General features: G+C 36.2%; 1 protein-coding gene across 2 annotated transcripts; it reads left to right on the top strand.

Moving 5' to 3' along the window:
- Window positions 1-5,753: 5,753 nt before the first annotated feature.
- On the top strand, window positions 5,754-22,454 carry pan2 (poly(A) specific ribonuclease subunit PAN2). 2 transcript variants are annotated; one of them, XM_056240029.1, is made up of 26 exons: window positions 5,754-5,856; window positions 7,749-8,049; window positions 8,376-8,545; window positions 8,733-8,853; window positions 9,395-9,472; window positions 10,176-10,446; window positions 11,901-12,246; window positions 13,354-13,450; window positions 13,774-13,893; window positions 14,207-14,326; window positions 14,696-14,824; window positions 14,963-15,162; window positions 15,278-15,426; window positions 15,594-15,700; window positions 16,009-16,107; window positions 16,350-16,432; window positions 17,280-17,421; window positions 17,567-17,704; window positions 17,787-17,846; window positions 17,976-18,066; window positions 18,748-18,905; window positions 18,987-19,130; window positions 20,581-20,760; window positions 20,853-20,946; window positions 21,038-21,241; window positions 21,876-22,454. In XM_056240029.1, exons 2-26 carry the CDS (start codon window positions 7,762-7,764, stop codon window positions 21,908-21,910), a joined length of 3,624 nt encoding a protein of 1,207 aa, XP_056096004.1. In that variant the 5' UTR covers window positions 5,754-5,856; window positions 7,749-7,761; the 3' UTR covers window positions 21,911-22,454. The 2 variants fall into 2 exon arrangements, with proteins under 2 accessions (XP_056096004.1, XP_056096005.1); XM_056240030.1 differs by having other exon boundaries at window positions 21,038-21,229.
- The last annotated feature ends 1,889 nt before the right edge of the window (window positions 22,455-24,343 follow it).

Below are 24,343 nucleotides of genomic sequence, written 5' to 3' on the forward strand. Positions count from 1 at the left end.
TACACACCTTCTTGGAAGTTACATAAAATCATCGTACAATAAATACAGAAATAAATAAGAACATAATAAATAGTTCTATAAATATATCGAATCATGTCACACATGAATTCTTAATGTTAATGCAACTTTGAGTTGTTATTAAATCTGTGTTATTATAACACAGGAGAACCTTTGTAGAAGCAGCAAAAGCTGTTTGAACATTTTGACCAACATGATCACTACCAACATGTAGGCTATACCTCTCTTTCTTTTCTCTCAATCTAACACTGTTTCATCTCCACCGTAGGAGCTACGGGGGATGCCAGAAAAGAGAAGACGCGTGCAGATATGATAGAGAAGGAGTAGAGCCTTTCCACACTGTCCCGGCACAGAGTGTTGTCATGCCACTCTACTGCAGTCAAAGGAGCATCAACCACTGGTTCCTGTGGTCATCAAACAAGACAATAATGAAATTAAAAGGGTTTACTAGAGCAGTTGATAAAGTAACACATTTACATACAAAACTTTCCAGGAGGATAACAGATAAGGATGTGGGGAAAAAAATGTTTTGCCTCTTGTTCTATGAAACGTGGCAGGTGTGCGTTACATCAGAAGGAAGTATACGTGGACTAGCAAAGATTTTGAATATAAAAACACACATACCTTAAGCACCCGCAGGATGTCTCTGGTGACATCAGCGATTTTGTTGGCCTGCTCTCTCCAAATACCGCAAGCTGAATTCTTAAACACACCGTCCTTGTGAAAAATTCTGGTGTAGTTTTTCAGAGCCATAATAATTCGTGATTGGCAAGTCTGAAAAGCAAAAGACAGATAGGGCCAAATTACAACATTTGACAACATTTTTGTATAAGCACACTCTCAGAACAAATTATACAAAAGCGGTATAGCCTACCATTTAGGTACTAATATGTACACTCTAAAAAATGCTGGGTTGTCTTAACCCAATTATGAGTCAAATATGGACAAACCCAGCCGTTGGGTTACATTTTTTTATTACATTTTTAACCCAATGTTTGGATTTGTCCATATTTGACATAAAATTGGTTTAAGACAACCCAGCATTTTTTAGAGTGTACACATTTGGTACCAATATGTACCTTTAAGACACTTTTTAGATACAAAATGTGTGCCTTTTGAAATAGTACTGCCCCAGTGACAGCTTTTGTAACTTTTTTTCTGAGAGTGCAGTGCAGTATATAAAACGTATGATCTACTGTGGAATCATTAATAGACCAATAAGAATGCATCTAAATTATCCTGTTACCTCTTTTTTGTTTTGAAGGCTCCAGGGATCACATGTGTCAATTGGTCCTATAGACACTGGAGCGTCATCAATGATACTTGCAATTTTAGGAGACTCAACCTGAGACTCAACCTGCACAGACCATACAATTGCTTTATTATAATCAACAACATAAGAAGGGATTCTGAAACAATAATGAATTAATTTAGAAATTAAGAAAAAATTATAATATATGTTTTCTTAAAGTAGGCATTCTTACCATGTAGTATAAATCTCTCGCCATCTCATTGAGTTTGATAGAAAGCGCTTTAGCGATTTTCACCTCACCAGATGCGCGCGCCGGAGCTCCTTTGGCGCCTGAAAACGCCGATAATGCAACGCAAACTAGGACGATCAAGAATAATGATAGATGCATAGTAAATGTCTTGTGCTGTCCTTTCTTCTGGAATGATTGGAAGTTAAATCTATTGTAGTGACATTGACAGCGAACTGCTTTTATAAGCTTAGGCCTACCTCTTTTATGATGATGGGGTGAGTCACCAGGATTTTCCCCGCGATATCCGACAGGTAGAGAGACCTAATTAAGTCTTTCAGGTTTCGCTTTCATTAAAAATATTGTTCCTCAAAAACCAGTCTCCAAGATGCTCAACATAATGCTCGAGAAAACGTATTATTATTATTAAAATATTAAGTTATTAAAATAATAACTTAATAGCCTGATTTCGTTATTATGGAAGGCCAAAAAAAAAATCATGCTGGTGAATCGTAATTATGACATATTAAGTCATAATTATTAGATTACAAAAATCGAAATTTTGACATATCGAGTCATAATTATGACATTCTCAGTTATAATTCTGAGATTAAAAAGTATGACATAATGGCATACGAAATCATAATTAGCTATGCATAGCCTGCTAAATTTCAATTGTGAGATAAAAATAAAATAAAATGATATATAAGTTAAATTATGACATTCTATGACTTTGAATGTCATAATTTCGACTTTTTATGTCATAATTACGATTTACCAAAGCATGATTGTGATGGGGAAAAAAATGAAATTGGAGGGGGAAATGTAATTCAATGCTTTTGCGTTCTCTCAAAAACGTTTTGCAGTTTTGTCACAACTTTTGCAATCCCTGGCAAAATATATGACTTCTCCGCAAAACCTTTGCGTTTCCCAAGAAACTTTGCGTTAGTTAGCAAAGACTATTTTTATTTATTTTTTTGCTAGCGAATACAAAGTGGGGAACGCAGACATTTTGCGAGCGAGGGCAAAGTTTCTTGGAGAACACAAAACATTTGTGAGGTAGGCTAATAGGCTACGAAACCATTGCAAAATAATTTTTCTCCCATCTCATATTTTTCCCCCCCATCACCATGTCTATGTCGCAATTTTATTTTATAGTTTAACAGAATGCGGTATAGGCTATATCAAAGGCAGGTGAAAGATACATCTATGCTGCCTTCAAAAACTGATCAGATGAAGATATCTCAGGAGACAGTAAGGGAAGCTATGGATTCGGACGTGCCTTGATGCTTTCCTACAATTTAAGGCTTCAGATCCAGCCATACACAGACAGTCCAGTTTGCACTTGGTGTTAGCTTCCACATTGGATTTACATCCAGGGATTATTTATCAATTCATTACATTATACATTACACATTGGGGCAATCAGTACTTTGATTAATTTGTATATAACTAGGCCTATATATTAAAATGAAATGTAAAAACTCTCACACATACTAAATACATATATAAGTTAATGGATATATATATATATATATATATATATATATATATATATATATATATATATATATATATATATATATATATATATATATATATATATATATATATATATATATATACAGTATAGTGTCTGTGTGTTATATATATATATATATATATATATATATACTGTATATATATATAGCCTATATATATATATATATATATATATATATATAAGTTTTTTATTTCTCTGACACAATCTTTTCCCCATGGTACTGATAGTGCCGTGAGTTTGTGGAATTTTCTTAAAAACTTGACCTCTGATTGATATTCTTACATTAGTCAACAGCTTCCTTTTTAATGTGAAATACAAAGAATGTCCACTATCGGTAGATAAGCACACTTGTGATGCCATAACAAAAGCATTACGGGAAGTGTGATGATGTAATAATTTGTTAATGCAATGCACCCAATGCTGAACCATTGCATAATAACGTAACTAACAAATAACAAACTTGGCAGTAGCTCCTCCTGAATTTCTCATGTACTTCTGAACCAAGGTATTTTTGGAGTGCACCTCCATATTGCTGTTAAAAGACACCATTACATTGCCGTTAACTTAGAAGTCAGTATTACAAATTTACAGGAATTTTCTTCCACCTCAAGGACATAAGACATTCGTGAGAATTTGAGGTGGTAGATCTCTTCTGCAGATCTTCCCATTCACAAATGTTTCGCCATTTCATTGGCATTTTGATGGAGCAACACAATTCTCCCATTTAGACAATCGAAATGATAGAACTTCCAAAGCTGTAAACCTGGTTATAACCACTCACTGTTCTTAGAACCCTGAATGAGATAGTTCCCCCATTTGAGAGTTTTTTATTAGGCTATCGGAGGAAGTGAGACTATGTCCGCAAACCAAGCCAATAGTGTGCACAGAGTGTCTTCTGTCCTGAAGATGGCAGTCTGTTGTGGTATCATTTTTATAGATTTTCTGGTAATGTTTGTTCTGGCCCTACCTCAACTCACGAACATCATATTTTTATAAGATGTCCTATGTATTTATATGTTTTTTTTTTTTTTAGATTAAATTGTATTAACAAAAGCCTTGAAATTAATCTACTGAGCCTACTGAAAAAAAAAAAAAAAACAGAGAGAGAGAATAATAATTTAAATATTTTTCTACAACTTTTCCATAGCGGAACATTTTCTGTTTTTTCCCCCCCAAAATTAAAACATATTTCATAGACAGGCAGACAGACAAAATAATATTTTCATTTTAGCCACCATTTTATCACCGATGATAATCCCAGATGCAGTTTGATGGTTCTAAGAAACCTGAGACAGGAGTGACAGGATATGGGGTGGCAATACCTGCTAAAGGAATAGGAATTAAAGCAACACCAAGTAACTTTTCCTCTGCGTGCGCCCTAGAGGTTGGAAGCGGAATTGTCCATTACCGCTGTCGTAAATCATCCATCCTACTGTCGCACGCTCGCTCGCTCGGAATGAACAATGTCCACAGACAAGGTAGAGTATGTTGCATGATTTCATGAAAGTATGATGTATTGCGACATCAGAAACGAAGAAAAACAAAATAATGACTATTGTAACGCTTGACGTAAAGCAAGTCAAATTTGTAATTTTCTTATGTCTCATTAGAACTACGAAACGCGACCCGATCTGGCAATCTTACATAGCATGGTTATAGCAGATATAGGACCGCAAAGCGGAGGCATAAGTGCCTTTCACCCTGTTACGACTTAATGCACCACTGAAACGATTTTGGAAACATTATTTTACGGTAAAAAAATCTTACTTAGTGTTGCTATAATAGAAGAACATCAGATTTTTTAGGAGTATACACAGTGGAAATGGTGGCAGTGTTAGTTGCGTTTAGGTGGGTGGAAAAAACAAGACAAGAAAAGGTGCTGATCTGCTCCGATTCATCCTCAGTCCTTGTGAGTTTAAGGTCTTTTCACTCAAAAAGCCGTCAGGATGTATTGTATGAAGTCCTTCAGTCAGTTACAAGGATAACAAATCAAGAAGGACATGCAGGTACAATTTATGTGGGTTCCAGCACATGTAGGGGTGAAAGGGAATGAGCAGGTGGATGAATTGGCAAAGAGGGAAATATAGAAATGCAAATTAAAATAAGTAAAGCAGAGGTCAAAAGTATCATCTGGGAAAAAAGGAACCAAATGTGGCAAGAAAGGTGGGATAGAGAGGAGAAAGGAAAGCATTTATATCAAATTCAAAAGAGTGTAAAAATAACTAGGTTAGGTGGTGGGCACAGGAGAGAGGAAACTGTAATGACAAGGACAAATCACTGAAAATGATAGGAAAACATGAGACAGGCTTGTGTGAGTGGTGTCAGGAAGAGGAGTCAGTGGAGCACATCATTTTAAGATGTAGGAGGTATGAGGTACAGAGAGTGATAATGAGGAATAATTTGAGGGAATTAGGGGTGCAGGAATTAACATTAAAAGGAGTGTTGAATTTGGGTGACTGAGCACAGGTTAGAATATTGTTAACTTTCTTAAGGGACACTGGTTTGTTTAATAGATTATGACAAACAGGGATATGGAAAGTGTGTTGTGAAATGAATGAATGTGTGTGTGTCATAAGTTTTTTTTCTTTTTCTTTTCTTAAAAAAAAATATATATATTTATGTTTATTTTTTGTTTGTGTGGAAATTCAAACTCCGGAGCAGAAGGTGGCGGTAATTTACCAAAAGCTGGTTGCCAACCGCCATTAAAAACAAAGAAGAAGAAGAAGAAGAAGATCTCACCCGGAAGTGCGTGCTTGTTTTTGTTTTGAATGAAGGGAGTAGTGTGCATATGGATCCGAGGATAACTGTAGTCTAAAGGTATGATTTATCCTGTTAAATGTTCAAACTACACATTTTAAGGCCCTTCCTGTTACGTGTTCAAAAGAACTTTTTGCTATTTGAAATCGTGAGTGTAACGTTAGATGTCAGACGTTCCACGCAAAGAAAACAAATAACGTTGCTCTTTAATTCAGATGTATTGATGCACGCCCAATTTTAAAAATATTTGCATATAACATTTTTCTTGTTTGTACTGCAGTAGGACACCGGAAAACTGTCGCGCACGGTAAAATAACGTCCCGTTTATTCACGTAGACTCCAACAGTAACTTACTGTTGTGTTTCTAAACCTACAGAGCTGTCTACCTAGACAGCGGTATGTGGGTGTAATAGGCGTTCACTCGGAATGCGCTTATAGAACTCATGGTGCTTAAAATATTGCTGTCTAGGTAGGCAGCTCACTGTAGGTTTTGAAAAGAAGCACATACGTCTCCACAACTGGGTCCATTATCTAAAAGGGTTCCTTTCCATTTTGAAAAGCTGATTCTGTCAGCCTGCCTTACAGACATTTCTGGCTGGATGAACGACCACCACCTTCAACTTAACCTTGCGAAGACAGAGCTGCTTGTGGTACCGGCCAACCCAACACTACACCACAACTTCTCCATTCAGCTAGGCTCGTCATCCATTACTCCATCAAGGTCAGCCAGGAACCTTGGAGTTGTGATTGATTAATTGAACTTCACAGACCACATTGCTAGAACTGTGCTTGTCCTGCAGATTTGCCTCATACAACATTAGGAGAATCAGGCCCTTCATATGCAACTCCTTGTCCAAGCGCTTGTTCTATCCAGACTGGACTATTGTAATGCTCTCCTGGCTGGTCTTCCAGCTTGCACTGTCAAACCTCTGCAACTGATCCAAAATGCTGCAGCTAGAGTGGTCTTTAATGAGCCGAAGAGAGCACACGTCACTCCTCTCCTCACAAAATTGAACTGGTTGCCAGTTGCCACTCTCATCAAATTCAAGTCACTGACGTTTGCCTACAGAACAACCACTGGCTCTGCTCCCTTTACCTAAAATCATTACTTCAGAATTACGTGCCATCCAGAAACTTGCGCTCTGCAAGTGAACGTCGTCTTGTGGTGCCATCTCAAAGAGGCACAAAATCTCTTTCTCTGACCTTTACCTTGACTGTTCCCTGCTGGTGGAATGATCTGCCTAACTCAACCAGAACTGCTAAATCCGTAGCCATTTTCAAGAAACTGCTTAAGACGCATCTTTTTCGGCAACACTCGATCCATTAATACTAACACTTTCTCTTCTATTCTATATCTATTTATAAAAAAATAAATAAAAAAAGTACATGTACTGCGTTAGATTAATCTGGGAAGGGTCATAGCACTTGCATATTGTTGTCCTATTGTTAGTTTAACTGCTTTAATTGTTCTCATTCGTAAGTCACTTTGGATAAAAGCGTCTGCTAAATTAATAAATGTAAATGTAAATTTCTTATAATTTTTTTTTTAATATGTATAGATTTTATTTTAGCTATTACTAGCCTGATCAATTTCATGACACTAACTAAAAATTTATTTATTGTTAATATTAGCAAAATATTAAATAAATTAGTCAAATGTATATATATAAAATAAATATGATCATTCAAAAATGCAAGGGGGGAGTATGATTTTATCATTCTTGATTTTAAGAAGAAATTAGAAACAGAGCTGGGAAACCGTAAAGCCATTTCATTAAGGAGGAGGATGAAAGTTAAATTAAAAGTTAATAGATTTTTTGTTGATGTATTAAGAACAATACATTTAATAACACACACACAAAAAAAGAGTTAAAGCTTTTTGTTAAGTCGTATTTATTCATAAGGGACACAAAAGGCATCCTTGACCTCATTTTGCTGTCCCTCTAACCCAGCATCACCATCCTCATGATGAACTTCGAGGGTCTGGACCCGGGCTTGGGCGAATACGCGCCTGGCCTGCACGGCAGCCTGGAGCCCGGTCTGGACTCTTCCCTGGACCCGCGGCTCGACCCCGCGCTGATGCAGGGCGTGGAGCTCGACCCCGATGCGTTAGCCGTGCCGGGGTCCGACTCCGTGCACATAGTGGAGGGCATGTACTCGGAGCTGCACAGCGTGGCTGCTGAGGTCGGGATCCCTGTGACGGCCACACATTTCGACCTGCAGGAGGAGCTCCTGTGGATGGGGAACCACCGGGTGAAGTGACACATTATTACTGCATTTATGTCATTTACTGAAAAAACACACCAAGCTATAAATGAGACAACATCCAACATAGAAAGTGTTTTCACCAAAAATTCTGCATGAATGGATGACTATTTCTATTGAATTTGGGAGATTTAAGGTTAAAGTTTAATCTCACTCCAAAAATTCAGCTGTGGTTTGGATAGTGATCGAATGCAGTATCTCTGTCTGATGTACTTCCACACTGAGATGATGTCATTTTATTCACAAGCCTGAGCCGCATTACTGACTTAGGTGTGTGTGTGTGTGTGGTTGTTCTTTCCTCTCTTTCATAATAGGGACATGCAAGTTCCTTCTTTGGTCCGACAATGGGCCGCTACTCCTCTTTCCAGGTCCACATGACTGATGACATTCGCCACATCCAGAGTATGGACACAGGGGTGCTGTTTCTGACCAAAAACAACCTCAAATGCCTCACGCGAGGAGGTTTTATTATGTTTGATTTTCCGTGAGTTGCACACCTACATATATATATATATATATATACTACATTTACATGTCCAGACAAGCACTGGTGTGAGTCGTAAGCCCTCAAAAGGGGGTCATACAGAAAATACTGTGAATACTGTAATAAATGGTTTTATTTTCTTGTGTATGCCTATGTGCGGGTGTTCATTCATTCATTTTGTTTTCAGAATGGAGGAGGGTGCAGACATGCACAGTTTGATTCTGAACGATAATAACACATTGTTAATGGGGGGTCTGCAGAACTACGTGGTAGAACTTGACCTCACCACAGTACAGGAAACACAAAAAGTAAGGTGATACAATACCACTCGGTAATACTTTACTAGCTCTACCTATTTTTATAAAGAATTTATTAATAAACTTTTTAAATAAACTTTTTTTTGTAATTATTTACATTGTATAGTTAATTTTTATAATAATGTATATATATATTTTGTCTATTTTATTAATTTTTTTATAGATCATTAAACAAATAAAATCTCTAGATAGCATATTTTCTTTGTTTCTTTTCGAAATAATGATAAAAAATATATAAAAATAAATTTTAATATTTTATAGTTCAGCTTTGTTAATAACTTTGTTAATGTTTATTGTTTTAGTGTTTTTCAATATATATTTATTTATTTGCATTTATTTTATTTTATTTATCTTTATTTTTAATCGCATTAATTTCATTCTTTTCAATTTATATTATTTTGTATATTATTTTTAAAATTCTTTTTTAAGATGAATCTATGGATATTTTCAAGACTCATTTTACAACATTTATGATGGGATGTTTCAGAGATCTTTTTCTAAAGTGTTCATTTCATTTCTACTGTCATTCTAGTTTACTGTTGAAGTGCCTGGAGTCGCCATCATGAGACAGTCCAATCGCTTCTTTTTTTGCGGTCACACATCTGGCAAGGTGAGTGAAGGAGTAAAACGAAAATGGATGTGGAACACACAGTTTCCTCCTTTTGCTTTTCCCACAGAAATAGAGGGATGTGGTGTGTGAAAAGTTTTGCTGTTATATGTGGGAACGTGCTGCATACACTTTAGCTATAAACACGGGTAGAATACATAGGGCTTTTTCTTTTTGTTCATTCATACATTCCTAAATTGCTCACATGCAGATCAGCTCAGACTATTTGGTAGTTGGAATTTTCAGCTTGTCTACAAAATTAAGTGGAAGAGCTTTATGTGCATGGATCGATCTGTCTCACCACAACAGTTTATATGATCACATTGCAGTTCAATGAAAATATTTATTTTGTTAGTAACTACAGCTCATGTCATTTGCCAACATTTGTTTAAATATAGTATTTTAAACAACATTTTTCTACAAATTCCTGTAAGTTTTGTCCATGGAGTTTTATGAATGAAATACGTGTGTATACAGCAAAAAACTAAAAGGTGACTAACCTAAAATCTTACTGCTGCAAATAAATTTAATTTGTTTCTGGTGTAGATTTATAGATAATGAACGATTACTCCAACCATTATTGTTGAATGCATTCATCTCATCAATATGCATAACCTTAATTAATCTCTAAAGTATATGGGAAAAATATATAGTAATCAATGTTAAATTAATCTCCCCATTGTCATTTCTGAATTATTTGTCACAGGTGTCTCTGCGTGATGTACGTACATTTAAAATGGAGTATGAGTTTGACGCGTTCTCCGGAAGCCTGTCAGATTTCGACGTACATGGCAACCTGTTAGCGGCATGTGGTTTCTCGAGCCGTGGCCTGAATGGACTGTCATGTGACCGGTTCCTCATGGTGTATGACCTACGCATGATGAGGGCCATCAGCCCACTGCAGGTCCATGTGGACCCCGTTTTTCTCCGCTTTATCCCCACATACACCTCCCGTCTGGCTATCATTTCACAAACAGGTATGATGCACGTGTGTGTCTCCGAAGTGCTAGTACTGGTATTTACCTAACTATTACCACTGAAAAGAGAACATTAAGTGTCCATGATCTGTTGACGAAATGTGGTACTTTTATTTGCAACTTGCAAATGATTTTCATCAACCTATAGTGGTCTTCTTTTGGCTACCGTTGTTGTTCCCAGACTCATGTTTCTGAAGCTTGCTGATATTATGTGACCATTAGGTGCAGTTTTTCAGCATTTAAAAGTCCCACTTTGCTTTCATTTCTCTTTTGGTGGTTGTCATGTTGTCCACATAGATTTTTTTTAGTCGGTGGGTCACATGAACTAATCCTGCTGAAGGAGCTCAACAGTGTCCCAGACAATGTCCTTGACTTGACTGTGTAAGACATTCTTACACAGCATAATGTGCTGTATTTTCAAGTCGAAAAAGAACAATGTTGGCTGGAGTTTGATTTTTATCCTTTGGGGTTTGGTTGAAATCAGAAAAAAAGGAAAAAAGTTGTAAGAGAAGCAGAGTTCTTAAATACCGGTAGTTTTTAAAGATTACACAGAGGTTAAACATATGACAATATGTGAGTATTTTGAAACTTGTTGCACAACTTATTTGCCTTTACAGGGCTCCAGACAGGTCGCAAATGTGCACAAGAAAATTGTGATAGTCCATGTGTGGTTTTGTTAGATATCATCTCACTAGAGTTTGCTACTATATGAACTATATGCAGATATTTTTATTCAATTAAAAATTTTAATTAAAAAAATGAATTGGTTTGTAATTAAAAGATTGTAGAAAAAATAAAATGACTTCTTTACAAAAATATAGTAATTGACAACACTCTTGTACTTATTACTCTCTCACATACTGTACATATAGATGATGTGATGAATCTTAATCAGCATCAGTTTGATAAATATAACCTTTTTGTATGAGAAACATGGGAGTAACAGAATCTGATGGCGAGCAATTTAGCTGTTGAAAACCGTTTAGTTTTTTTAGTGACTTAAAAGTTATTGATTGTATGCTGTATGGGGATGGATCTTAACCAGTAACCAAATGCCTATTACAAACGGGTTCTTTTTCATCTTAGTCAAAAAGATTCACACAAAAAACCCTTTTGGTTTTGAATCAGGTTCCAATTAGACTCACTGATTTGTGAGATTCATAAGACCAATTAATCATTCAGGGTTGTTACTGAGTTTACAGTTGACTCCACTAAACGGCAAGCCATTTTTCCATTATATCCGATTTGAAATAAACCTGGAACCTTTACTGTGATGTATTAGTCTATTTACTTACTATTGTTCATATGACGATGTATGATTGAAGATATCTGTTTACAACAGAGTTGTGGTAATTAATAATGGTATTAAAAAAAAACATTCAAATATTATACAAAAATATTATTGCTTATTATTTGTCACTGAGATCCTGGTGTGTGTGTGTGTGTCGCTGTAGGTCAGTGTCAGTTCTGCGAGCCCACCGGCCTGGCCAGTCTGGCTGATATCTTCCACGTCAACACAGTGGGGCAGCTGCTGATGAGCTTTGATGTGTCGTCCAGCAAACAGGCGCTCTCCTTTGGGGACTCTGGTGGTGGTGTGCACCTGTGGTCCAGCGCCCCAGAGGTATCCTTCAACAGTTACTCCAGGGAGACGGAGTTAGCCCTGCCCTGCCTGGTGGATTCCTTGCCCCAGCTGGATTGGAACCATGAGCTGATGCCTCTGTGCCTTCTGCCAATGCCCCTTACCAGCACAGAGCCGCTGCTCTCTGATTGGCCCACCCCCCTTATCACGCCCAGCCCCAGGTATGACTGAGCCTCATTCTGCCTTATACATGCTTATGCTCACCAAGGCTGCATTTATTTGATCAAAATACAGTAAAAACATTAATTTCAATATTACAATTTAAATAATGGTTTTCTATTTTAATACATTTTTAAAAAAGTATATATTCCTGTGATGGCAAATCTGTATTTTCAGTATTATTGCTCCAGTCTTCAGTGTCACATGATCCTTGAGAAATAATTCTAATATGCTGATTTGGTGCTTAAGAAACATTTTTGACTTTGGAAACAGTTGTACCACTTGATATTAATGTGGCAAACATGCAGAATTTTGTCATGATTCTGAACATTTATTTGAAAATATTGTTAATGTCTTTATTGTCACTTTTAATCAATTTAATGCATCCTTACCGAATAAAAGTATTTCTTTCTTTCTGACCCCAAACTTTTCAAAGATAGTGCATATATAAATATTTTGAGATATTTTATAAAGGGATATAGTGCTTGAAGATCCATGAGAATAAGGTTATTGTTTATATATTTATTTTTATATTTATTATACATGTATTTATTTATATTTTGTGTATATCAAATATAAACTCATAGGTCACATTTTTAATCCAATTTTGTGGAAACATTGCCTGTTCAATCAAATTATAAGTAAAAAAAGAAGTTAAAAATTGCTGCTGGTATTTCATTGGAAATTAAAGGTTGAACATACAACATACAACAACAACATAGAACATTGTGTTCTTTTGTATACTGCATGTTTTGGCAAATTTAGCAGGTCATCTATGCATACATTCAGTTTGCATACTGTGCACAATATGAATACTATTTTTTGCAGAATGTCGTATAGTAGGATGGTATTTTGCACACATCCCCTGTATCCAAGTGTTATTGAGTAATACTGCCCCCTGCAGTATGTCTCATTCTAGGTCATGATCATAAATACTAGAACTGGATTTGTTGTGATATTCTTCAATTTGAGCAAAATTATATCTGGTATCTCACACTTTTTTTTTTATTGACACCAATTTTATTTATGTAGTTTATGAATATCAATTCCCTCCTCAACAAATGAGATGTGTGGTGGTTTGTTGATGTTGATTCTTTTCACTGTGTCAGACGAGCCCCTGCTGTAGATGCAGAGATTCTTAGGACTATGAAGACTGTGGGCTTTATTGGATATGCCCCCAATCCTAGAACCCGTCCCAGAAACCAGGCAAGCATGTGCTCTTTTCAAACTTGATTCTAGTTTATGCTTGGATCATCTAAAGATGGCAAAATGCTGAATTGAAATGTTTCAATGGTTCCAGCATCATTAAATGAGTAAACTACTTACTAAACAATTATTGAGTAATTAAAGTCAAGACAGTTAGTCAAGACAAACATTTTCCATATGTTATAAGAGTGAAGTCATATCTTACAGTAATGTAGCTGATCCAGTGTCTTTGGTATGTTATTTGACAATGTGTCAATCATTTCAGTTCAGTAATGCTGTATAACCGGTAATTTCTTTACACATTTTATCTCTGTTTTTCCCAGGTTCCTTATAAGATAAAAGACGTAGAACTTGAGTATGACAGCTATAATCAGGTCCCGGAGTCTCCTATTGGTCGAGATGAGGAGCCGCATCTTTACATGATTCCAAAGAAATACAGGAAGGTAGTGATGAGCCATTATTGTGCATAAACCAAAGATCTTGATGTTTTGTTCAATAATTACATACCACGTAAGCTATTTTGTCCATTACAAATTAATGTTTGCATGCAAATTCCTTTTAGAAGAGATTATGTTATATATATTGTTTTTAGAACAAAAACTGAACTGAAGTCAAAGAAAGTTTGCTGCAGTTGAATAATAAAATATGAATAATTAATCACAATGCCCTATTGCGGGATCCGTAGTGATTCTCATGTTTATTAAATACACCTGAAACATAAGGCTGTTCTGATTATGTGACTTATTCTTATGTCAGGTGACCATTAAATATTCCAAACTGGGACTGGAAGACTTTGATTTTAAACACTATAACCGGACTCTGTTTGCTGGTCTGGAGCCTCACATACCCAATGCTTACTGTAACTGCATGATCCAGGTGAAAATACAAACACACACTCTTTTATGGCAATATTATTATTATATTTATTTAGTATTAAATATAAATAATAATCAATATACAAGTACATACAAATTTTAAAGTAAAGTAAATGCATACATTTTTTATATATTATATGTTTTAGTTATATATTTTAGCTATACAAGAAATACAATTTGAAGTTTGTCTGATGAATCAAAAAAAAAAAAAAAAAAAAAAAAATCCCAATACGTCACATGCCGATTACTCTAAAAAGTCCTTGGGATTTTTTGTGCTCTCTAAGGAATTTTGTGAATGCACAACTTTCACTTTGAATGTATTAGCCCTCTAGAATTTTGTTAATAGTTAACCCTGTGTGTGCTGTGACAGGTGCTGTACTTCCTGGAGCCAATCAGGTGCCTGGTACAGAATCACTTGTGCCAGAAGGAGTTCTGCCTGGCCTGTGAGCTGGGGTTCCTTTTTCACATGCTGGACTTGAGTAGAGGAGACCCCTGCCAGGTATACGATAAAGCTTGTCATCCAATCAGAGTTCATCACCAGCTGTGGTTGCAGATCTATTTCATCAGAGCTGTCAGTCAAGCATAGCATATGCATATGCACATGCACAGAGCATTTGTTTGTTTGTTTCCTTCACAGGCCAGTAATTTTCTCCGGGCTTTCCGGACAATTCCCGAGGCATCAGCGTTGGGTTTGATCCTGGCTGACTCTGATGAGCAGACAGGGAAAGCCCGTCTGGGACGTCTCATCCAGAGCTGGAACCGTTTTATTCTCGCTCAGCTGCATCAGGAAACACTGGAGCAGGAAGGACCGCAGGCGTACAGAGGAACCAGCAGCAGGTGTGGACTCCACAGTGGAGCTGCATCATTCATGAAACACAAGCCCCATCAATTCAATGCAACAGATTACACAAGAACTGAGTTAAGAACAATTTGTGTTTTGTGTCCATGGCAGTGCGCTGGGTTCCACAGGGGAGTCTGTGATTGGGCGGTTGTTTGGCTGTGAAGTGGAGAACAGCAGTTTGTGTCGCTGTGGAAAGGAGACGGTTCGCTCTTCTTTGACTCTGCTGTTTACCATGCACTACCCGGAGCACAGCTCTCAGGGTCAGAACCACCACACCCACACATTATTCACACATCTATATAGACCAGCATGGGCATGAATTACAGATGTTTTGCTTGAGTTTTTAAAGGTTTTGTGGAGAGTGGTTTGATTCTAGAAACTGAATTAATTAAATAATTGGATTGCTTTTTTAATTGGATGTGGACAGATAAGACGATAGAGGAATATGACTTCGCAGACATCCTGAAGAAGAGTATCTGTCTGGAACAGAGCACACAGGCCTGGTGTGAGAACTGTGAGAAATACCAGCCAACAGTAAGTCATATGGGAGTGAATCCCCTAATGACTTCTGAAGGATCATGTGACACTGAAGACTGAAGAAATGAGAAATCAGCTTTGCCATCACAGGAATAAATTAAATTTTAAAATATATTAAAATAGAAAACATTTATTTTAAATTTTAATAAAATGTAACAGTATTACTGTTTTACTGTATTATTGGTCAAATAATTGCAGCCTTGTGTGTGCATAAGACACTCCTTTCAAAAACATTCAAAAAATATTACCGAACGGTAGTGTACATGCAGTATATGGCTAAATACTAAATGCATATCTATTTTTAGGTGCAGACCAGGAACATTCGCTGTCTGCCTGATGTTCTGGTGATCAACTGTGAGGTGAACAGCGCTAAAGAGGCAGAGTTCTGGAAGGCACAGACTGAGGTCAGACCCATATCCCTTTCTGTTGGCAGAATATATAGTCATGTATTTTCAGCCATAAATCTGCCCTTTAATGTTCTCTAATTCTTTACACATCCGCTTGCGTCGTGAGTTAAAAATTCATTAGCAATGCAACAGCCTGTTCATTCAGCTGATCGGTATATATTTTGTGTAAAAAACTCTAGGCACATTGATTTGTCTTGATTTTCCATTCATTCAGCAATGAATACTCTTTTTGTTTACAGTATGCATTCAACAAAGCCCTGAAGAAAGAGGCTGCTGAACCTCACAAACCCAAAGAGCCTCTACCGACAGAATGGTGTTTAGAGTAAGTGTGATGATTGGAGAAACGCATATATATATATATATTTATATATGTATATGTGTTTGTGTGTGTGTGTGTGTATATGTGAGTATATGTTATTTCTGGTTTCATTTTTAGTCATTTCAATATGTGCATTATGTGCATTTTAATAGTTTTTTTTAAATAATACTATTTAAGTTTAATTATTTCCAGTTAATAATTTTAGTGCTTCAACTTAAACTTGCCAATGCAACATTTCTAATTTTCATTTACCTAGATTAAGTTTTTCAACTAATATTTATATTTTATTTCAGCTTTATTTCAATTAAAGGTTGTATCAGCGATTTCCGGCCCAAAAAAGGCCCAAACATAAATTATCACATTCTGAGATCTGCACACAAAAACAATTGGTTTCACCAACCACTCAAAACCAAAATAAATAGTGTTCCAACCAATCACAGACATAGGTTCGTTGATAGACGCTGGCTTCTTCTTCAGCTCCGACTTTGCGCAAAACCTAACAACACCCACCCCCCGTCGGTGATTGGTTGGAACACTATTTATTTTGGTTTTGAGTGGTTGGTGAAACCAATTGTTTTTGTGTGCAGATCTCAGAGCCAAGGCTGTCTACAGAGACGCGTTTTTTTGACGGCCTGCTTATGGGGCGGGCAGCTAGCGGATCGTTAGGAAAGATTAGATGAATGTGATGATCATTTATATTTGGGCCTTTTTTGGGCCTGAAATCGCTGATACAACCTTTAACAGAAATATTTAAATAGTTTTATTTAATGATACTAACCCTGATACATATATATTCTAATTATATATATGTGTGTGTGTGTGTGTGCGCGTGCGCACGTGTTGTGTACAGGGAAGAGCTGTGCAGTGTGGAGGGCTTGACATTTGACTCTCAAGCGGAGGACATGAGGCACGTGTGGATCCCTCTTAGTCTGAAAATGTGCATTAGTAAGTCTCAGGGCCTGGAGGTCAGCTGCCTGTCCGAGGGAGAGGAGGTGAGGAACACCTTTTCACTCTTTTTAACTCAACAGATGAACTTCATTAACCATATCAAGGATTGTCAAACCTCAGACAGATGACATTGGAGGTTATTAAAAGAAAACTCTGCTCAACCAAATTGTGACTTATTTCTTCTTATAGCTGACTGAAAGTGCAGAGGCAGATGGGGCTTCTGTCTATGACTTGGTCGTCACTGTGTCTCATATCCAAGATGCTCGGACCGGAGGAAACCTGGTGGCACATATCAAAGTGGGCGAGACCTACCATCAGAGGAAAGAAGTGAGCAAAGTCTTTTAAGCACTTATAGATATTTGACATGATATGTTGGACATGAACTGAGTTTTCTGTGTCTTGCTTTCAGGGAGTAACACACCAGCAGTGGTATCTGTTCAATGATTTTCTGATTGAGCCGATTGACAAGGTAAAAATACCAAACATCAGTCAAATTTCCACTTTACACAGCCCATATACACTGTAATGTATTAGCTCAGTAAAAACTTGTTTTATTTTTTATGACACTGAATTGTTTCACGAAATCTATCTTCATTAGGCTGAATCAGCACAGTTTGATGCGAACTGGAAGGTTCCGGCTGTACTTTACTACATCAAGAGGAACTACAACGCCAAGTATGATTTGCGAAGTATGTGATACTTTATCTGACTTTAAATACACATTCTCTCTTGAAAAATGGATCAGTTATCACACACACACACACACACACACACACAAAAAACACATTTTGCTTGCATTTTATTATAATTATGTAACATTTGTAATATGCATAGTATAATATACATAGCAAGGATGCATTAAATCAATCAAAAGTGACAGTAAAGAGTTTTCAACATTGATCAGCAAATCAGTATATTAGAATTAATTCTGAAGGATCATGTGACACTGAAGACTGGAGTAATGATGCTGAAAATACAGCTCTGCATCACAGCAATAAATTACAATTTAAAATGTATTTAAATAGAAAACATTTATTTTAATTTGTTATAATATATTTTACAATATCACACAATAATTCAACTGTATTTTTGACCAAAAATACAGCATTGGTGAATATAAGACACTTTCAAAAACATTAAAAAATCTTTCTCACCCAAAACTTTTGAACTGTTCTATAGTGTAATCTTCTCACTAAAAATGTTTTAATGTTAGCACAAAAAAGTTATGAAGTTTCCTTGCATTTTATTATGATTATAAACCTTTATAATACACATGTATATATTTTTTTGTTTTTGGTGACATTTGTTTTGCAGCTGTTTTGTTTTTGTATCATTTTAATTATTCCTGTATCTACTCCATTTCCTCATAGTTAAGAACCCTATTGAGGCCAGCGTTCTGCTGACAGAGGCCTCGTTGGCACGGAAACAGAGGAAGAGTCACGCCACCTTCATCCCCCTAATGATGAGCGAGATGCCGCAGGCTGGAGAACTTGTTGGATTAGACGCAGAGTTTGTCACACTCAACCAGGTCAGTTGGAAACACTAATATTCTGTAAATATTTTTAAACACCCTACCCTAAATATTTAATGCTTTCGTGTGCTTGAACAGGAAGAGGCAGAACTGCGCAGTGACGGGACCAAGTCCACCATTAAGCCCAGCCAGATGTCTGTCGCTCGTATCACATGTGTGAGAGGCCAGGGTCCCAATGAGGGAGTGCCGTTCATTGATGACTACATATCTACACAGGAACAGGTCAAGACTGTCAAAACATTCTAAGGACATGTACACACTGTAAAGTTTCAGGAGTGACAACCGCATTTTAATATGGGAGTGAATCCCCTAAATTATCATTGTGTTTGTGTGTACTGAACACAACTTCTGAAACTGTGATGACACCGTGGTAATCATAGCAACAGTCTGGTATGCTCTATTTTTACGAAAAATAATAATATTACAAATGACTCATTGGCTGCATCCGAAATCACGTGCTCTCTTGAGTAGGTACTGATTTTGAATAAGTAATTACCTCACAACCACAAAAAAGTACATTCTATATAGTATGAGTCTATGTAGTATGAGTGTAATCTGGACTTACTGCATTCGCCATGTTGTCATTATCACGTGACCTAACAGCGTCAGTTACATCTCTTCACTGCCATTCATAAATCCGCTCCCGCGGCATCATGGGATAGTAAAGTGTCCGAAATCACTTCCGAAGCTCTCCAGAACAAGTATGTCATCCAGGGATTTTTTTTGCCTACTCTTTTATGAGTACTGTGAATTGACACACTTTTTTTGTCACATAATGTTTTTTGCCTACTTTATAGTAGGGAAGTTTGCGATTTCGTATGCAGCCGTATGCCCTCGACAGAGGTGTCGTGTTCGTCGCAGAGCGCTCTCTTGCAGTGTTGCCATGTCCACTTATTATAAGCGTTTTTGGGGTTGTTGTATAAGCTTGGCTCATAAAACGTTTAAGTTTGTAGAGTTATTAAAGTGGGAAGGTGAGAGTCACGATATTTTGATCTTATTTTCAATATAAAGCATTTGGAATTATTTCGGTTTATTATGAGCTTGTTTCTTGTTCAGTGTTTTTTTCTAGCAAGATCTGGCAACACAGGTAAGTCAAGGCTCATACCTCTTTCCCTGTGACTTTCTTGCACTGCACACATACAGAAGAGTAACATGTGTGCGTTTAAATACGGCAGTAACAACTCTGTTCAGTTCGGTTCTGTACAAACTGCTAATTTTTGTAAAGGCCGTTGTCACTACCTGCATTTCTCTGGATTTAATTTGATTGTAGAATGCGGTTGTCACTCCTGTAAATTACTAAACTTTGGGTGTACAGAAAATGTTTAAACACTAAAAGCTGAATTAACAACCGAATTTAGCTGCTGTGTGTATGTGGCCAAAATGTAACTCGCATAATAGGGAAATTACCTTTGGAAATGATAAGGGCTTTTTAATGACCTCATAAAGTGAGAACCTCAGTTTTGTGCCTTATCAGGAGAGATCTGTTACCGTCATTATAACGGTCATTATTTTCGAATAATTTAAGCGTAAGGTGAATCACTGTACTTGACTAGTGATTTCCATATTACTGTACGTGGGCTTTCGGTGTTTTTGTCAAAAACATGAAATCATGTTCAAAATGTTGGGAAAACACTTTCTGCTTCTTACTAGTTTAACCTCTTTGCATGTACAGGTGGTGGACTACCTGACTCAGTACTCTGGTATCAAACCTGGAGACCTGGATGCAAAGATTTCATCCAAACACTTGACTACTCTGAAGTCTACGTATCTTAAATTGCGATTTCTTATCGACACTGGCGTTCGCTTTGTCGGCCACGGCTTGCAGAAGGATTTTCGAGTCATTAACTTGATGGTGAGTTGAATTTGTGTAAGTTAATATTTAATTTAGTATGTGGAAAGTAAGTTTAAAATGGAAACCAATATTAAGCCCCTCAAATTTTGTAGGTTCCAAAAGACCAGGTGATTGACACCGTCTACCTCTTCCACATGCCTAGGAAACGAATGATATCTCTGCGTTTCCTGGCATGGTACTTCCTAGGTAGGTTTCTCGCATAAACTTTCCTTATCTCCTGACCTCATATGTCATTTTCCGTGTATCAGCGTTTATGGCTTTTTGAATATTTGTTTAGATCTGAACATCCAGGGTGAAACTCATGATAGTATTGAAGATGCACGGACCGCCCTACAGTTGTACAGGAAGTACCTGGAGCTGAGTCATAACGGAGGAAAAGAAGAGTTCCGGAAGGTTCTCAAGGCTCTTTATGAGAAAGGACGCAAGCAAGACTGGAAAGTCCCAGACATTGACTCTGCAGACGGTCAAGGTAGCCCAAAAAGTACGAATCACTGACATGGCAGTGACATTATTTCACCTAATATATATCATTGCTGATGTCTATATACAATAATTATTACATACATAATAGTATTATGTATAGAAGTAAATATTTTTGCTATGCATTCACAGTTGACCAGTATGGGTTTATCAAATGCTAATATTGATATCTTGTGAGCTAATTTGCTAATATACTGTATACATAATACAATGAAATACATTGAAATAATACAATGAAATACATATCATATTTACTTACACGTCACATTATTCCTCATTTAAATCATTTCAGCCTAAGGCATACATGGGGAAAAGCCTGGTTGAGTTGCATTAGTAGTGTGATGGATAGATTTATCTTTCATAACTGACACAATGAGGAGGTAAATCTTCTGTAAACCGCCCAAAAAGGCAGAATATTGACCAAATATTGGCCAGTTAATTAGGCTTGGAAATACTTTTGTCTTATCGCTGCAGTGTAATTGCAAAAAACTAAAATGTTTCCATTTAACCATAATAACAAAGAATGTGCCTGTCATTTTAAAAACTCTTTCTTTAGTCCTGTTTGTCATTTTTATGTGAGCACAAGTTTAACAATTGTTGTTAGATGGACTTCTGATGCTCTTTTCCCTCTGCAGGAACAGCCGTGTTTCCCTCGGTTATGGGTTTATGATTCGACTCTTGTGTTGGTTTTATTCCTGCCAAACAGATGCCAGCTCATTTCTTGTACAGCCTTTCAGTGTTCATCATCAACATGTCTTGAGCCAAAATTGCCACTGAATAAGTATATTTCATGTCATTAGGTAGCAAATCTGAAATAAGGCATGCTATTCTGTGATATAAAAAGTCTGTTTTGCCCTTTAAAAATTGGGGAATCAAAAGAAATGTAAAAAAAAATCTCATCATTTCTCCACAGAATTGTGTATCCTTTATGTGTCTGTCAGGAAGAATATGAATAAGGGGGACAGATTTTTTTTTTTCAGGACTGAGACTTTAAATTGTGAATTTAAAAGGCATGAACCAAGTGTTGACTCCACGGTGGCCTTTTGCACCAAGGTATTTATATTGAGTCAGAAACTTCACTAATATGAATTACTGCACACAGAATATGGATTAAGCTCTCAATGGTTTTACTGTTATTTTCTACTTTGTAATATGATGTACATTTCCATAAAGTGGCAGCTGAATAAAGACTTTTGGATAAATCTCCTAGTCCATCTGAGGTCTGATGTAGTTCTCAAAGTAAAAACCAAATGAAAATCTCTTCATGTAATAATTTATAAAAGTCATGGTGATTTATATAATTCATATACTTTTTCTGGTTATGCTCTGCTCTCTAAAATACTTAAGTAGCTGGATATCATTCTTGTGCTGTGTATATTATGCTCACAAGAAATACTGATTTAGGAGTCAATCATTCTCTTGATTTCGTCTCTCTTTTCAAATAAAGTAATATCTTTGATTTAGCAATAATTTATGATTAGGAAACCTTTTGGGATGTAAAGTACGTGTTTCTGGTCTGGTTTTCTTTTTTTTTTTTAAACCTGCTGACTGTTCTTCTTCAAGTACCATTTAAAGTTTAGCTCATTGTTCAATGTTGTTACCCAGAATTTAACTGCAATTTGCTTTGCTGCTGGGGAGATGTAAAGGATGTGAATATTTTTAGCCCTTGACAGTATGTTCTGCACTCTTGCTCTTAGCTAGAGTGTTACATGGCAACAATGATATATTATTGACTGAAAAATGCATGCATAATCTAGTCCTCACTGGCAAGTAACTCTGTGGTCTCAGTATAGTCTAGAAACATTTATTTTCCTAGTCTATCCATATAATGTTCAAATGCCAGCAAACAATCCATATTACTGCACAATATTTAGTATGATTTTTCAGTCTTCTATGCTTTATTATACATTATTTGCTTGATTATCTTTTTTTCTGTGTGTTAAAAAAATTATACTATTCGCTGAAAAAAAAGTGACAAACAAACAAAATATTACAAAATTCTGTTTTAATATTCTCATTTTAAGGACTATTAAGTACTCCCAGGTATTGAGATGGTTGTTAGTAATTATATAACGGCAAAAACTAGATGTGAGGTGTGCATATATTTTTAAGAGACAACATTACGCAAATACTGTAACCTTGCTTTAACATTCTCTTGCATTGATGCAAGTAAAAATAATTGAAAATGTTAAGAAATATATTGTTTTTAAAAGCGCAGTCTTTCGCACTGCAAGTGTGATAGCTTTGTTTTATTTTGTTAAAGTAAAATAAATGCTATTATATGAATTTAATAGCATTTTTACAAATATTCTAAATGTGATTATTTTAAATTAGTTAGTTTTCATTATCCACATTGAGAATATGAATATAGTAGGCTAATTCTCTACAATACAGTATAGTCTACATTTGAATCAAAAAAGTTCAGGTTCAGAACAGGTTTTGTTCAAAATCCAACTTTGATGAAAGGTCTTGATCCACTTCAAATGTTGACTACTGTATAATACTTGGATTTATTTAATAAATTATTTTAGACTCTATCATAATTCTTATCAATACATCATCCTTATAAATAAATTGTTTACACTGGCTGAGCTTCTTCAATGAGCAATTACCGACGATAATAATAATATAACAATTTAAAGAACTTTAGACAAATGATGTTTCTTGTCCTCCTGACTGCTTCTTCTTATGCTACATTCAGCTTCTTATAAGACTTTTCCGGATGCAATTGTTGCTCGTGGAAAATGAGTTCATGCTGGAAACTAAAACGCTCCATTGTGAAATGGAAACAATGTTAGAAAAGCATTACTCATTACATAACCTATATTCAAATTAAAAACGAAATTGTGCTAAACTTTACCTCAAAACAATTCATAATGAATTTAAAATGGAGGAAAACATTGTGGTAAGTTCGTTCCCGCATATAAAAGTTGCACTTGCAACTAGTGCAACAAACCTTTGGACGTTGTAAATTAGTCGAATGATGATTTATTAATTGTATCTTGTCAAAAACAGTTTTATTAATGATAATAATAAGATGATAGCTATAAGTTAATTTTAAGAAACTTTAATTGTTCTTTATATAGTAAGTTGAACTAATATT

This window comes from Rhinichthys klamathensis, unplaced genomic scaffold (assembly GCF_029890125.1).
Source record: "Rhinichthys klamathensis goyatoka isolate OS25496 unplaced genomic scaffold, OSU_Roscu_1.1 h1tg000020l_1, whole genome shotgun sequence".
NCBI classification, from domain to species: Eukaryota; Metazoa; Chordata; class Actinopteri; order Cypriniformes; family Leuciscidae; genus Rhinichthys; species Rhinichthys klamathensis.